General features: G+C 45.7%; 1 protein-coding gene across 7 annotated transcripts in view; it reads right to left on the bottom strand.

Annotated features, from left to right (window-relative positions):
• ush2a (Usher syndrome 2A (autosomal recessive, mild)) overlaps positions 1–17,924 on the bottom strand; it is a 1,396,947-nt gene that overhangs the window by 427,702 nt on the left and 951,321 nt on the right. For all 7 annotated transcript variants that reach the window (XM_085981146.1, XM_085981156.1, XM_085981149.1 and 4 more), the window contains one exon: positions 2,486–2,814. In XM_085981146.1, coding sequence (XP_085837272.1) covers positions 2,486–2,814 — 329 coding nt within the window. The remainder of the gene's footprint in view (positions 1–2,485; positions 2,815–17,924) is intronic.

Genomic DNA, 17,924 nt, shown 5'->3' with positions numbered 1-17,924 from the left:
CTGAGCGTAACTATGCCCAGATCGACAGGGAGGCACTCAGCCTGGTGTGGGGGGTGAAGAAATTCAACCATTACCTACACGGACAAAAGTTTACCTTGTTGACTGACCATCAACCCCTCGTCTCCATATTCAACCCTAAAAAGGGCGTTCCTATTATGACAGCGCAAAGGCTACAGAGGTGGTCCCTTTTCCGAGGGGCACACCAATATGACATAGAATACAAAGGAACAAAACAGCATGGGAATGCTGATGGGTTATCACGCCTACTGTTGCCAACGGTGGAAGAGGCGCCTACAGTGGACCCAGTGGAGATGTTCCACTCGACCATAGTGGAATGTCTACCGGTGACAAATTCTACCATTGAAAAGGAAACGCGAAATGACCCGACTCTCTCACGAGTCTACGATTTAACGGTGAAGGGATGGCCAGCACATGGCGAACCACTGTTGCCAGCATTCTCGCAAAGAAGAGAACAGCTGTCAGTGTGCCGAGGAACCTTGATGTGTGGATCCAGAGTGGTGATTCCACCCAAACTCCAGGATAAAGTGCTAAAGGAGCTTCGCGAGGGGCATCTGGGTGGAGTGAAAATGAAGAACTTAGCCAGAGCATTTGTGTGGTGGCCAGATATCGATGGAGACATCGAAGAAATGACCAAGAGCTGTCTAGGATGCCAGAAGGTCCAAAACACCCCACCACAAGCCCCTCTACATCCATGGGAGTGGCCCTCATCTCCATGGCAAAGGGTACATATCGACTTTGCTGGTCCATTTATGGACTCAATGTTCTTAATCGCGGTGGATGCATACTCCAAGTGGCCGGAGGTAATAAAGATGTCCTCCACCACCACGGAAAAAACCATCACAGTATTAAGGACCATATTCGCCAGGAATGGGCTGCCTGAACAGATCTGTTCGGATACAAATTGCGGTCCATTATCAGAAGAATTCAGGAAGTTCTTAAAAAACAATGGGGTTAAGCACTACACGTCCGCCCCATACCATCCCGCCACCAATGGATTGGCTGAAAGGTTTGTCCAGACCTTCAAGAAGGCCATAAAGGCCATGGGTGATGAAGACATAAATCTGCAACATAAGGTAGATAACTTCTTGTTTGCGTACAGGAATGCAACACATGTGGTTACAAACCAAACCCCCGCCATGATGTTTTTCAATAGAAGCCTAAGATGCCGGCTGGATTTGGTCAAGCCAAACGTCAGAAGGGACGTAGAGAACCGGCAATTTCAAAGCATGAATGAAAGGCCAACTAGAACCTTCCAGATAGGTCAACCAGTTTTGGCCCGGGACTACCGTACCGAGAAATGGCAGTCTGGAACTATTTGCACACGATTAGGACCGCTGATGTATACCGTGGACATTGGAGAAAGCATAATAAGGCGCCATGCTGACCAGATCATAGAGTCATCCGAAAACGGACAACCTACACCACAACTCTATACACCTAGTGATGAAGCAGAGATACCCATAGTATCTTCCTCCGATCCGGTGATACTGGAACCAGATGAACCCGACACTGGCATTCAAGCCGAATCGACCTTGCCAAAAGAACCTACTACACCACCGAGGCGTTATCCGGACCGAGTCAGGAAGCCTCCAGAGAGACTGAATTTGTAATTGATTAACTTCAGCAAATGTGTATATTATTGTTCTTGTAAAAATGTTATTTAATGATTACTTAAAATGTTATGTACTATTTATCTAAAAGGGGAGGAATTGTAGTGTATGTACCTTTAAGAGGAACTATGTTTTTGAAGCCCCTGTATACTGTAGTACCAGTAGTGACCACTCGGGTATATAAGCCTGTATAGCGTCTTGTGTAGTTAGTTCACCTCCAGACTTTGTTCAGTAAACACTTGTTAAATCAACTCCTGCATTCCGTGTCTCCATTAACACACGGATCTAACAGATACTGAAATCATTCTTTTATAAATTTGCTTGTATAAATATGGTACAATGTACTCATGCTTACAAATCTAACTGGTGCCAGCACAAAAAACAGAAAGCTGGATAGCAGCAAGATCATCCTGAAGTCTTAGTGGCTCAGATTCATGTTATCATTGTTCCAATTTGTTCATTCTCTCTCGTTCTGACACTGCCCCACATGAAACTTCACCAGAAACAAAGGGGCGGGACTCGTACCCACCTAATGGTATGAGCACTGAACATGAGCACTCAGCACTCCCAGCAAAGCAGCATTCATAGAGAATGAGGCCAGGGCCTCAAGATAGCTCTGGCCTCACAAAGGAACAATGGGCAGGCGATGAGTGCACTCTGCCTGCCAGCCGCCCACTGCACCTCAAATTAAAATCAGTCCCATTGTGTCTCCTGATCTCTTGATCATCTCACATGATTGACAGTGTTTTTTTAAAAAGAGAACCATTCAAACAGTCCACTTTTCTCTGAAAAATATGAATTGGAGGATGCTCAACAATGTAATATCCGCATTAATGGATGGAAAAAAATCATACCTTACATTAGGTCCATTTGGTCTGGTGGGAGGCTGCCATGAAACAGTAATAAATGACTCACTAATGGGGGTTACAGCCAGGGGACTAATACCATGGGGAATTGTGGGGTGAGTAATTACTCCAGTTGACAAACTTTCAGTGCAGCCCCCGATGTGTCCTCCACCGCCAGTGCAAGCAACAACAGTCACTGAATAATTGGTGAAAGGGATCAGATTCATCACAGTGTACTGCAACACTGAGGTATTGGAAATTGTGATGTGCGGATCTGGCATTCGGATTTCATAATGAAGGATTTCACCGTTCATCATCAGTGGAGCTCGCCAAGTAACCTGCAAAAAAAGGTACATTTTGTAACCGGATTCACATTGATATAGCTGTTCATAAATGTCAGTAAACTTTAAACTTAACACACTGCTTAACAACTGGCAATTTTAATATCAGTTAGTTTTCAAAGAGGCAATGAACTTACCAAAATATTGATATTTATTTCACTCCACTTATTTTAACTGCTTGGAATGTTTAAATGACTGTGGCAAATAAAACACAGTCCAGTTTCCACTTGCTTTTTTATAGTTTGAACTACAAATAAAACTGAAATTCTTAGTTATAACAATGCTTGCTTAACAATCCAGACACTGCAGGTTCAAGTCCTAGAGCTATCTGATGTTCAAATCTGAGAACCACAATTGGGATAAGTTTCATCAGCTCTTGACCAGAAACAAAGGGGCAGGATTAGTACCCACCTAATGGTGTGAACACTGAACATGAGCACTCAGCACTCCCGGCAGGAGCAGCATTCATAGAGAATGAGGCCAGGGCCTCAAGATAGCTCTGGCCTCACAAATGCTAGGTGCAGTGCTTGCAGGAGTGAATACTAGCAATGCCTGTTACACTCTGCTATGAACACATCGGGCTGGATTTTGCCAATGGGGAGCTTTTAGAGGTGGGATTCCCACTTGTCGGGTCGATGTCCCACCTCCATCGACTTCTGGCCAACCCACGCTATTTTCCCTTGATTGACCTTGTTAAGCCCACACAGGGAAAGCTGGTTACAGAGAACGTCAGCGTATGACATTTCATCTTTCAAAAAATGTTCACAGATGAATTGTCATCGTTTGACAGCTCTGGAAAGCTGTCAAACACTGACATTCTATTGTTTGATGAGTTCTTGTATTCAAGACTCATCAAACCTCTTTTGTGAGCAGAAATTAGATGGTTGTTGCATTGGTGAATGCAGCAGCCATCTGTCATTTCTGCTGGTGAAATGCGAGACTTTCCGCATCCCCAACGTTTGAAGCCTGCAGGAAGAAACAAAGGTAAGTAAACATTTTCTATCACTTTCCACTTACCTCACATACTTACCTCTCCACACTTGCACCCATCGCTTACCTTCACAGCGCACTTTTGCACCCCTCCGACCCCCACAGACCCACTGCTCGCCTCGCTGACCCTGGTGGGGTTCACAGCCTTCGGGAAGCCTGCACTTGTGTGGGTAAAATGGGGATAATCCTCTTATCTGCCTGTTAACTACCTGTTTACAGGCAGTTAAGTGGCTGTAATCCCCTTCCCGCCTCCAACGAGACGGGACCCGGCGCGGGACGGTTACCCGCCTCCTGGAAAGATGGCACAGAGGTGGGTTGGGGGTGGGATGGGCACCTGCCCCCAGATTCTGCCATTTTCCTGGCAGTCCCACCTCCATACCTGCCTCCCCAGGGCTGGCAAGATCGCGCTCATCTTTTCAGTATTGAATGTCAGTTCTTTTGGTCTTCGTATCAGCTGTGACGTTTGCAGTAAAACAGTTTTAGTTGTATGCAGTAAGGTAGGAAATACCAAAAAATACACATAACTAGACTTGGGTAAAGCAGGATTGATTGTACTGTTATTTTCTATGTAAGCAGCTCAGTTGGAATTTGGAAAATAAACCTGCATAAATCACACCATTGGCAAGAATTTACTTATATTAGGAGTGTAAATGTTTATTTGACTTCAAATAAAATACATATAGATATGTACCAAGCAGCTCAATGGAGCAGCGCATTGGCGTAAAGAAAGAAAGAGAAAAACTTGCTTTTATACAGTGCCTTTCATGACATCCCAAAACACTTCACAGTCAATCCATTACTTGATGAAATGCAGTAACTGTTAGGAAATGCAACAGTCAAACTGCACAGAGCAAGCTGTCACAAACAACAATGAGATAAATGACTAGATTAGGGGACCAGGTTTCTGTTAGTTATACCAGCGCAATCCGGGTGGAATCAGCTCAACAAATGATCTGGGAATTTTAAACGTGAGTTACGCCCAAAATCTCTTATGTTCATTTTTCCCGTGATATTTTACACTGGTTGAAGATTCAATTCACCCGAATCAGGTCCTGTCCACATAACTGGCCACTCCCCCAGGTCAAAATTGCAAGATTCCGCAGATTGTGCTAGTTCAGGAAGACTCTTCAAATTGCGCTCATTTTCATAGGTGCACAGCTACTAGTAGGCACGTTTTAAATGTTTTTTCAGAGCAAAAATTATTTAATTTACTGAGGGGGGAAAAATTGGATTGATTTGCACCTCTCGTTTGCGCCCCTTAGCACCCGGGCGCGGCACCGCAAACTCCGCCCGCGAAATTCAGCGGTAGGTTAGCGGCAGCGGTAGCCAGTAGTGCCCCGTGGCGCTGCGCCGCCGGCGATCATGTCATCGCTGTGCAGCCCCTGACCTATTGCCGGACAATATGTCCGACAGGGTCAAGGGGTGTTTTCGCAGCGGCAGCGGCGCTAGTGAAAGGAATAGGTGCTGACGCCCATTTTTTTGGGCCGACTGCCAGCACCTGCCCTCTTCCCCTTTTTTCCTTGAGTTCTGGGCTGTTTTCACGGCACCCCACTCCCCGGTGGTCTAGCAGGGCCCCAGTGCGTGCAGCGCTAGGTCCGTCCCCTTAATCAGGAGAGGGGGCCTGCAATGACGCGGTGCTGCATGCTGACGCGCGTGGCGCTGTTGCACGTAGTGCTGCGATATTCAGTTGTAGTGCCCAAAAAAGGGGGAGGAGCGCTACTGGAAGCGCTCCACCCCCTTCTTGGGGCACTACAACTGAATTTCTGGCGGAGGGGCGCTAATTTTTTCGGGGCGCTGAAATTAGTGCCCCAGCGACGTTAGCCAAAAGGGGCGACACCCAATTCTTCCCCCTTAGAAACTAACTAGTGTACACCAATGAAACTATTAAATGATTCAGTATAGTTTTTTAAAATTCATTTCCAGTGCTTTTAAATCAGGTTACTTACAGGACACCTTTATTAACAATACTTATTTTTGCTGATAAACTCATTTTCAGCTGTATTAATAAAACTGGACCAGGTTACCACTCTTAAATAAATCAAGGAATACATTTTAATGGAAAGAAAAAAAAGAAACAATTAAGTTCGATTAACCTGCCTGATTGCACTAGTTCTTGGAAAATTTTAGGTTTATGATTATGCAAATTAATTTTAGCAGAAATTTAAAGCCTAACCTAACCAGCACAATTTCAACTGCATTTTAGGTGCAATTTCCCAATTGCTCCCAAAGTGGAAACTCTAACCCAATCTGTTTAAGTGATTGTCCTAGTGGAATTTGGGTTCAAATATTTCCAGCATGTTGCCACATTATGCATATTTTTGCTGTTGTCACATTTTTATTAATGAGGACAAGTTTCTACTGACGTTGTAAAATTGAAAATACATGCAGACCGGATGTACTACAAAATCTAACCGTCTTATGGAATGAAATTGTGCCATATGAAATTACAATATTAGTGCAAGAAAGTTTTATGCATTCATATGAAATGCCTTTGCCCACTATATTAATGGGAGGCAATAAAAAGAGAAAATGCTGGAAATACTCAGCAGATCAGAAAGCATCTGTGGAGAGAGAAACAAAGTTAAGGTTTCAGGTCAATGACCTTTCGTCAGAACTGGAAAAGGTGAGAGATGTAACAGGTTTTAAGCAAGTACAGTGGCAGGGAAATGGGGGAGGGGAGGAAAGAACGAAAGGAAAGGTCTTTAATAGGGTTTAAGGCACTAGTGATTAAATGACAAAATGGATGATGGTGCAAGGCAAAAGGGGTGGTACTGGGACAAGTAAAGAAACAAAAGATAGGTCTGGAGGAGCTGTAAATGGCAACAGCAGAATCATTGCCAACACCTACTGTACGAAAAAATGGGAGCGATGGTTATGATCTGAAATTGTTGAACTCAGTGTTGAACTCAGGTTGTAAATTGTCTAATCGAAAGATGAGGTGCTATTCCTCAAGCTTCCATTGAGCTTCATTGGAACATACGAACAGGAGCAGGAGTAGGCCACTCGGCCCCTCGAGCCTGCTCCGCCATTCAATAAGATCATGGCTGATCCAATTACTCCACATTCCCGCCTACCCCGATAACTTTTCACCCCCTTGCTTACCAAGATTCTATCTACCTCTGCCTTAAAAATATTCAATGAGTCTGCTTCCACTGCCCTCTGAGGAAGAGATTTCCAAAGACTCAAGACACTCTGTGGGAAAAAATTTCTCCTCATCTTCGTCTTAAATGGGCGACCTGTTATTTTTAAACAGTGACCCCTAGTTCTAAATTCTCCCACAAGAGGAAACATCCTCTCCACATCCACCTTGTCAAGACCCCTCAGGATCTTATGTTTCAATCAAGTCACCTCTTACTCTTGTAAACTCCAGCAGATACAAGCCTAGCCTGTCCAACCTTTCCTCATAAGACAACCCGCCCATTCCAGGTATTATTCTAGTAAACCTTCTCTGAACTGCTTCCAACGCATTTACATCCTTCCTTAAATAAGGAGACCAATACTGTACACAGTACTCCAGATGTGGTCTCACCAATGCCCTGTATAACTGAAGCATAACCTCCCTACTTTTGTATTCAATTCCCCTCGCAATAAATGATAACATTCTATTAGCTTTCCTAATTACTTGCTGTACCTGTATAGTAACCTTTTGCGATTCATGCACTAAGACACACAGATCCCTCTGCATCTCAGAGCTCTGCAATCTCTCACCATTTAGATAATATGCTTTTTTTATTCTTCCTGACAAAATGGACAACTTCACATTTTCCCACATTATACTCCATTTGCCAGATCTTTGCCCACTCACTTAACCTATCTATATCCCTTTGTAGCCTCCTTATGTCCTCTTCACAATTTACTTTCCTACCTATCTTTGTGTCATCAGCAAATTTAGCAACCATACCTTCGGTCCCTTCATCCAAGTCATTGATATAAATTGTAAAAAGTTGAGGCCGCAGCACTTATCCCTGTGGCACACCACTCGTTACATCTTGCCAATCAGAAAATGACCCATTTATGCCTACTCTTTATTTCCTGTTAGCTAGCCAATCTTCTATCCATGCCAATATGTTACCCCCTACACCATGAGCTTTTATTTTCCGCAATAACCTTTGATGTGGCACCTTATCAAATGCCTTCTGGAAATCGAAGTACAGTACATCAACCAGTTCCCCTTTATCCACAGCACATGTTACTTCCTCAAAGAACTCCAATAAATTGGTTAAACATGATTTCCCTTGCACAAAACCATGTTGACTCTGCCTGATTACTTTGATCTTTTCTAAGTGCCCTGCTATAGGCCAGAACTTCAGGTCCCCACAGGTGAGTACTCGCTGGGTACTCACACGTAGGCCCAACGAAAGTGCCGGTTTCGTGTATGCACTGTGCATGCGCGGGAAACCAGAACTTCCGTTCCCTTAAAGGAAGGGGTTCACAGGTCAAAAGTGTGCACCGGAGAGGCAGCGCGTGCGCATGGAACTTATGTTTTTTTGCAGGTTTCTCCGGGAGGGTAAGTCTCCAGGAGCTACGGTTGTAAAAAGCAGTTGCAAGGCCTGCTTTTAACAAGGTAAGTGGTGAATTAAGTTGAATTAAAACATTTTTTCCACAGGTTTATTATTTTTAAATACTTTAAAGAAAGGTAAGTTTATTTTTAGCCCTGTTAGAAACGAATTAATTTTTTCAAAAATGTAAACTATTGTTTAAAATAGTTATTTTATGTAATTTATAGTTATTTTAAAAATGTGATGTTTTAAAAATTTATTTGAAGTTTTAATGATGTTTTGGGGTTGAATTGTATTCATAGATTTGACAGGTCTTCCTGTCAAATCTATGAATACAGATTCCCTGCTACCATTGGCTCGCCATGGCCCACGTGATCCCAGGGGACGCTTCGAACTAACTGCGCCCCTGGGATACGTAAGCACTGCGCGCCGGCAGATGGAGGAGACCCAGGATCGGAATCCCATGCAGGCCCACAGCACAATGGCCGGCGCGCTAGGTAAGTGCAGGTCGGAGGCTTGCACCCGCGGGAAGCCTCCGACCCGAATTTCTGGGCCATTGTCTTTAATAATAGCTTCTAACATCTTCCCTATGACAGATGCTAAGCTAACTGGCCTGTAGTTTCCTGCTTTCTGTCTCCCTCCCTTTTTGAATAAAGGAGTTACATTCACTATTTTCCAATCTAATGGAACCTTCCCCGAATCGAGGGAATTTTGGAAAATTAAAACCAACGCATCAACTATCTCGCTAGCCACTTCTTTTAAGACCCTAGGATGAAGTCCATCAGGATCCAGGGACTTGTCAGCCCGCAGCTCCAACAATTTGCTCAGTATCACTTCCCTGGTGATTATAATTTTCTTGAGTTCCTCCCTCCCTTCCATTTCCTGATTTACAGCTATTTCTGGGATGTTACTTGTATCCTCTATAGTGAAGACCAATGCAAAACACCTGTTCAATTCAACTGCCATCTCCTTATTTTCCATTATTAATTCCCCAGACTCACTTTTTATAGGACAAATGCTCACTTTGTTAACTCTTTTTTAAATATCTATAGAAACTTTTACTATTTGTTTTTATATTTCCAGCAAGCTTTCTCTCGTACTCTAATTTTTCTCTCATTAATCTTTTAGTCATTCTTTGCTGTTTTTTATATTCTGTCCAATCTTCTGACCTGCGCAATTATATGCTTTTTCTTTAAGTTTAATACTATCTTTAACTTTTTTAGTTAACCACGGATGATGGGTCCTCCCCTTGGAATTTTTCTTTCTTGTTGGAATGTATATATTCTGTGTATTTTGAAATATCCCCTTAAATGTCTGCCACTGCAACTCTATTGACCTATCCCTTAACCTAATTTGCCAGTTCACTTTAGCTAGCTCTGCTTTCATGCCCTCATAATTGCCCTTATTTAAGTTTAAATACTAGTCTTGGATCCACTCTTCTCTCTCTCAAACTGAATGTAAAATTCAATCATATTATGATCGCTGCTACCTAGGGGCACCTTCACTATGAGGTCATTAATTAATCCTATCTTGTTGCACAATACCAGGTCTAGTATAGCCTGCTCTCTGGTTGGCTCCAGAATGAGCTGTTGTAAGAAACTATACCCGAAAACATTCCATGAACTCCTCATCTATGCTACCTTTGCCCATCTGATTTTTCCAGTCGATATGCAGATTAAAATCCCCCATGATTATTGAGCAGTGTAGGAGGCCGAGGACAGAGAGGTCAGAGTGGGAGTGCAGCAGAGAATTAAAATGACAGGCAACCCGGAAGCTTGGCGTCACGCTTGCAGACTGAACGGATCATCCAATCTGTGTTTGGTCTCCCAATGTAGAGGAGACTGCATAATGAGCACCAAATACAGCAAAGGAGGACCAAGAAATTGGTAAAGAAAGGAAAATAGAATATGAGAGTAAACTAGCAAGAGACATAAAAACAGATTGTTAAAGCTTCTATAGGTATGTAAAAAGGAAAAGATTAGCGAAAGTAAATGTGGGTCCCTTACAGGCTGAGACAGAAGAAATTATAATGGGGAATAAGGAAATGGCAGCGATTTTGCCGGTGCTCAGAGGACGGGTTTGGAGGCGGGTCCAGAGTTAAAATCAAAATGATTGATGGCGGGTTGCAAACCCGCCGCCATCCCGCCTCCACACAACTTTCCAAAGTGTCGGGTCTGCGACTTCCGATCAGACCTGACACCAAGCGGCGGGAGAGGCACTTAAGGTAGTTAACAGCCTGCTTAATCCTATTTTTACAGGCTTTTTCGATTTAGCCACATTTTCAGCATGTTCCACGTCATTCGACAAACACGCCAGCTGATAGTGTCAAGTATTGTAACAAGCTGATTCGTTCACAGCTGCAACTGCAGCACAAAAGCGGACCTGCAACATCAGTTCAATTTCAGATGCCAGAACTTTCTGGTTTCAGGATTTGGAAGACATTTTTCAGGTGTATTGAGGTTGTAAGTGTTTGTTCTGAGATCCATATGCACTGTAAACTCCTTGGAATAACCTCTCCCCACATTGACTGAGCGCTTAAACATCTCTTCCTCAACTGACATATAGGCCAGCAGAATGGGAACCATTTATATCCTCTCATCCTGGTCCTCAGATTCGGAGGAAGATCTGCCATGGCAGCAGAAGAACCAGGCACAACAGCAGCACCAACAACAGGAGCGCCAACCTTCTCCTCAGCCACCTGATGCAGCACAGGGCAGAGGGCGTCGGCGCAGGGCTGCACTGCACCACAGGAGATACCCCCAACACAGGGTTTACAGGCAGAGGATGAGCTTCCTCAACATGAGTGAGTAGCAGTGCCAAAGGAGGCTGAGACTTTTGCGAGAGATAGTCGCTGACATCTGCACAATGCTGCACCAACACCTGTAGCCCAGAGGAGCGGGTGGACACTGTCATGAATCTTACCATTCATGTAGAAATGACTCATGAGATAACACTGGGCGGCCAGCTGGTGGCGCCGTCCAAGGAAAGTATAAATACTCGGGCGTGGGCCCAGCTTGCTCAGGATGTTTTTGTAACCAGGAACTAGTGATGTAACTAGAAACTCATGGCTGTGAAATAGTTGATTAAAGCCTTATACTCAAACCAAGTGCTTAGTAGTTTTCTTATGTCAGACACTCCTTACCAGTGGCTGTCAAAGTCACCACCGCCCTCAACTTCTTTGCTTCAGGGTCCTTCCAGGGATCAGCAGCAGGCATCAGTGGCAGCTCCCAGTTGGCCGCACACAGTTGCATCACGCAGGTTACCGATGCCGTTTGCCAAATCGCACAATTACATCTACTTCTCCATGGATGAAGCAAGTGTTACCGCGTGGGCGGTTGGGTTTGCCAATCTGGCAGTCTTCCCAAGGGTGCAGGGCGTCATCGACTGCACACATATGGTCATCATGGTACCCCATCACGACCCAGCTGTATATGTGAATCGCAACGTCCAGCTGGTGTGTAACCACAAGAAGAACATTATGCATGTTTGCGCCAAGTTCCCTGGCAGTTGCCATGACTCGTTCATCCTGCGGCAGTCCACTGTGCCGCAGTTGTTCAATCCGCCAACCCAACTTTCCGGATGGCCTCTTGGAGACAAGGGCTATCCCCTGAAGACGTTGCTAATGACACCGATGAGGAGGCCATCAAACGAAGCTGAGGAGTGCTACAATGACAGCCACATTTCCATCATGAGGACCCATTTCTGTGCTGACATTCTTCATAACAAGGATGTCCATGAATCTCTGGTTTCTCTCCTCAATAGATGCCCATCTATCCTCCATAGATGACCATCTATATTGAAGTGTTACCATGTTCTCCTGAGTCTGGCGATTTATGTCCTCCATGGAGGTTGCTATCCTTTCCATGGCGGCACCTACATTCGTCATTGCGTGCACCATGGCATTGCTCATATTTGACATGGACTCCTCCATTCTCTGCACACTCACAGTTACCGTGCTTGCAAACCCTGTCAGAGACTCCTGCACTTGTTCCTGAAGCTCCAGCACCACTCTTTTTGGATGGCCCCAGAGGCACAGCGTCTACATGCAGCTGAGCAGAGCTAGGAGTGTCCAGTGGCCTCCGATGAGGACTCTCCGCTGCTGTCCCTGTCTCCACCATTTGCTGATGCTCACTTGTGAGCTGTGATACGCCAGGTGACAACACTACTCTATCTCACAAAGGACCCACTGAGGTGTGCATCTCTGCGCTGGTGCTGGCTGCGCTCATTTCTGGTGACGCTGCTCCCTCAGAGGCTGCAGGTTCCTCTGAGGAGTTGTCCGGCTCTTCCTCCTGGACAGTGGGGAGGGGGGCTCTCGATGGTCCTGTGGGGGAGTAAAGGCATGAGTTCGACATGTGATATTTAGGTAGCAGACACATCCCATTGTGCAGATGATCAAAACTCATTCTCTATGAACATCAGATGCCATATCAGTGACTCATGAAATCTAAATGAGCAGGTTGCAAATCTATTCTGTCACCAGCTTGCTGTACTGCGCCCGTCTCTACGTCCCCCCCCCTTCCAGCTCCTCTGACGATCTCGATAGCAGCCTCCTCAGCGTTAGTTACATGCACCATAGAAGGTGGGCTTCCTCCTGTCCTCCCCCTCTCCCTGTTATTGTGGGCTCTTTTCCTGCAATGAGGGACACAAGTGGAGTTTCAACGAGATTGATGGAGTGAGTGTAAAGAGACCATAACATAGATGCTTAGAGAGAGACAAAGATGGAGTGAGGTGCCAATACCAAGGTCCCTCCCTTACTGTGCGTTGTTAGTTGTTGTCATTGCATAACAGTGAGAGCGAGTGTGAGGGGCGCACAGTAGAATGGTAAAGTGATTCTGTACATAGAGAGGGATGGTTAAAGGTGGAAGGGATGTAAGGTTAAGTTGGGATGTGCAGGAGTAGGTTGACAATGCAGAGTGCTGGTGATAAGAGATAAGAAGCAGATTGAAGGCCAGTGTGATGTTATACTCACTTTTGCTGAGCGTAGCAGATCTCTGACCCTTTTTCTGCACTGCTCCCAGGTGCGTGCACACAACGACCTAGCGCTTACCTCCTCGAAGACATCAGCAAAGGCGAGCAGCAGACCCGCACCTACTGATTGGGTCGGGTAATGCGCACGGCGAGCCCAATCTAATAAAAATCGTTATCTCAGTGCTGTTGGAACTGGCAGCGGGACTGGAACCCACCAAACACCGAACCCGACGCGAACCCGCCTGCGCTGGGAAAATCAAGCCCTCTGTGTCTGTCTTCATGGAAGAAGACGCAAAAAGCCTCCTGGAAATAGCAGAGAACCAAGCATCTAGCGAGAATGCGGAACTGAAAGAAATTAGTATTTGTAAAAAAATAGTACTGGAGAAATTAATGGAACTGAAAGCCAATAAATCCCCTGGACCTGATGGCCTACATCCTAGGGTTTTGAAAGAGGTGGCTATAAAGATAGTGGATGCATTGGTTGTCATTTTCCAAAATTCCATAGATTCTGGAACGGTTCCCGCAGATCGGAAGGACATGGTAACAGGGTACTTAAAAAGTAATTAATAGGATTGGGCAGAGTCAACAGGGATTTATGAAAGGGAAATCATGTTTGACAAATCTGTTTGAGTTTTTTGAGGTTGTAGCTAGCAGGATAGATAAGGGGGAACCAGTGGATGTGGTTTATTTGGATTTTCAGAAGGCATTCGATAAGGTGCCACACAAGAGGTTATTAAACAAAATTAGGGCTCATGGGATTGGGGGTAATATACTAGCATGGATTGAGGATTGGCTCCCGGTTAAACAGCGCCTTGATTTCAAAATTCTCACCCTTGTTTTCAAATCCCTCCATGACCTCGGCCCTTCCTAGCTCTGTAATCTCCTTCAGCCCCACAACCCCCTGAGATATCTGCGTTCCTCTAATTCTGCTCTCTTGAGCATCCCTGATTATAATCGCTCAACCTTCGGTGGCCTTGCCTTTTATGCCTAGGCCCTAAGCTCTGGAATTCCCTGCCTAAACCTCTCTACCTCTCTTTCCTCCTTTAAGACACTCCTTAAAACCTACCTCTTTGACCAAGCTTTTGGTCACCTACCCTAATTTACCCTTATGTGGCTCGGTGTCAATTTTTTTGTCTTAAAACGCTTTACTACGTTAAAAGGTACTATATAAAAACAAGTTGTTGTTGTTGGTTAACAGACAGAAAACAAAGAGTAGGAATAAATGGGTCATTTTCGGGTTGGCAGGCCGTAACTAGTGGGGTACCGCAAGGATCAATGCTTGGGCCTCAGCTATTCACAACCTATATCAATGGTTTGGATGAGGGGACCAAATGTAATATATTCAAGTTTGCTGATGATACAAAGCTAGGTGGTAATGTAAGGAGAATGCAAGGAGGCTTCAAGGAGATATAGACAGGCTAATTGAGTGGGCAAGAACATGGCAAATGGAAAATAACGTGGAGAAATGTGAAGTTATCCACTTTGGTAGGAAATGTAGAAAAGCAAAGTATTTTTTACATGGTGAGAGAGTGGGAAATGTTGGTGTTCACAGGGACCTGGGTGTCCTTGTACATGAATCACTGAAAGTTAACATGCAGGTACAGCAAGCAATTAAGAAAGCAAATGGTATGTTGGCCTTTATTAAAAGAGGATTTGAGTATAAGAGTAAAGACATCTTACTGCAATTATATAGGGCCCTGGTGAGATTACACCTGGAGTATTGTGTACAGTTTTGGTCTCTTTACCTCAGGAAGGATATACTTGCCATAGAAGGAGTGCAACAAAGGTTCACCAGACTGATTCCTGGGATGGGGGGATTGTCCTAGGAGGAGAGATTGCATAGACTAGGCCTATATTCTCTAGAGTTTAGAAGAATGAGAGGTGATCTCATTGAAACATTCAAAATTCTTACAGGTAGATTCGGGGAGAATGTTTCCCTGGCTGGGGAGTCTAGAACCAGGGGTCACAGTCTCAGAATAAGGGGTCAGCCATTTACGACTGAGATGAGGAGAAATTTCTTCACTCAGAGGGTGGTGAATCTTTGAAATTCTCTACTCCAGAGGGCTGTGGAGGCTCAGTCGTTAATTATATTCAAGTCAGAGATCACTAGATTTTTGGATATTAAGGGAATAAAAGGATATGGGGATAGTGCAGGAAATTGGAGTTGATATAGAACATCAGCCATGATCTTAATGAATTGCGGAGCAGGCTGGAGGGGCCTACTCCTGCTTCTTATATTTAATTGAAATAAGTACAAGTAAATCGCTGTTTCACCTAGGAGGAGTGTCTGGAGCACCGGATGGTGGGAAGGGCAGGTGTTGCATCTCCCGCATTTGCATGGTAAGTGGAGCGGGTGTTGGGTGTGATGGAAGAGTGGACTAGGGTGTTGCGGCGGGAACGCTCCCATCGGAATGCCGAAAGGAGAGCGGAGATGATGTGTTTGGTGGTGGCATTGTGCTGGAGGTGGTGGAAATAGCGGAGGATGATACATTGGAGGCTGGTGGAGTGGAAGGCGAGACAAGGGTTACCCTATCGTGGTTCTGGGAGGGAGCGGAAAGGATGAGGGCAGAAGTGCAGCAAATGGGATGGACACGGTTGAGGTCACTGTCAACCACAGTGGAAGGGAAACCTCGGTTGAGGAGAAAGGAAGACATAGCAGAAGCACTGATGTGGAAGATGGCATAATCAGAACAGATACAATGGAAATGGAGAAACTGGGAGAATGGAATAGAATCCTTACGGGAAGCAGGGTGGGAGGAAGTGTAATCAAGGTAACTGTGGGAGTCAGTGGGCTTAGAGTAGATAATGGTTGACAGCCTATCCCCAGAAATGGAGATAGAGAAGTCAAGGAAGAGAAGGGAAGAGTTGGAGATGGACCATGTGAAGGCGAGGGAAGGGTGGAAACCGGAAGTAAAGTTTACGAAATTTTCCAGTTCGTGGCGAGAGCAGGAAGTGGCACAGTACAGTCATCAATGTAGCGGAAAAAGAGGTGAGGAAGGGGACCCGAGTAGGACTGGAACAAAGAATGTTCCACGTATCCCATGAAAAGGCAGGCATAGCTTGGACCCATAAGGGTTCCCACAGCGACACCTTTTATTTGGAGGAAGTGAGTAGAGTCAAAGGAGAAGTTGTTCAATGTAAGAACAAGTTTAGCCAGGTGGATAGGGTGATGGTGGATGGGGATTGGTTGGGTTTTCATTCAAGGAAGAAGCGGAGGGCATGTAGGCCGTCCTGGTGGGGGATGGAGGTGTAGAGGGACTGAACATCTATGGTGAAAAGGAGACGGTTATGGCATGAAAACTGAAAACTATTAATGTGGCAGAGGGCATTGGAAGAATCACGGATGAGGGTCAGAAGAGACTGGAGAAGGGAAGAAAAAGAGAGCGAGATAGGAAGAAAAAAGTTCCGTGGGGCAAGAACAGGCTGAAATGATGGGTCTACCAGGGCACTCCTGATTGTGGATCTTGGGAAGGAGGTAGAAGTGGGCTGTGCAAGGTTGGGGGACTATGAGGTTGGAGGCCATGGGGGGGGGGGGGAAGATCTCCAGAGGAGATGAGGTCAGTGAATGATGGCTTGGTGTTCGGTGGTGGGGTTGTGGCCCAGGGGGTGGTAGGAGGAGATGTCGGAGAGTTGCCATTCAGCCTCTGCAAGGTAGAGGTCTATTTGCCAAACAACAACAGCACTACCCTTATCAGCAGGTTTAATGACAATGTCAGGGTTGGACCTGAGAGAGCGGAATGCAAGTTCAGAAAGGTGGAGTCATTGGCCTAGGCTTTCTGATTGGGGCACGTTGCCAGTCAGGCAAGTCTTCCATTGCGGCAATGTTGCCCAACTACAGCTGACCTTCTGGCCCTGGGGTCATTTGCCTACTGGAGGCAGACTACCTGACATCTGCTGGGGAATGTGGTATCTGCTAACAAAGTGGTATCTGTTGTGTATGTACCTTTAAGAGAAGAACTGATTCTATACTGCAGTACCGGCAGTGACCACCCCTGTATATAAAGCCATAGCAGGCTTCTGTATTTCAGTCTTGAATTACTCTCTGTTCAGTAAATACCTGTTTTATTGTTCTCCTGCAGTCTGAGTCTTATTGATCCTCGGACACTACACTGGCGACGGGCAGGTTTGAACTCACCTGCAGTACTGCATCACCTCATGGGGATCTTTTCCCTGAAGAGAAGCTTCTTGGAGGTCGAAGTCAGAACGGCGGGCGTCGACCGCGGGCAACCGCCCAGGGATCCATCGGAGAGTTGCAGGGAAGGCTGTGGAGAGCTGGGCCTGGCTCCCCAGTCGAGGTGTTCCAGCAAGTTGTGCTGGTAGCAGGTAGTGCGCTGACCCTTCCGGACTGCGGCGGGCTCGGGCTCAATCGAGCGGCTCTGCAAAGGGGCCGTGCAGCGTCGTTGGGAGGAAGAGAGAGAGAGAGGGTGGAGCGCACAGGGCGCGGTCGGTGCTCAAGAACAGGGCAGCGTGGAGAGGATAGAACGCGGGGAAGGAAAAGTGAGACGCGAAGCCGCGGGTCGCCGCCATTACCCTGTAGAACGCTAGGAGCAGCGTGGCAGCAAGGGGAAGAAGGAAAAGCGCGGGAGGCACCATTTTACTCCATTGGGGAAGAAGGAAAAGCGCGGGAGGCGCCATTTTATTACATTGGGG

This window comes from Somniosus microcephalus, chromosome 3 (assembly GCF_052327205.1).
Source record: "Somniosus microcephalus isolate GS21.2 chromosome 3, FLI_Smic_1.0, whole genome shotgun sequence".
Lineage (NCBI taxonomy): Eukaryota > Metazoa > Chordata > Chondrichthyes > Squaliformes > Somniosidae > Somniosus > Somniosus microcephalus.
The sequence above is the reverse complement of the archived record's forward strand: the minus strand, read 5'-3'. Positions and strand labels throughout refer to the sequence as shown.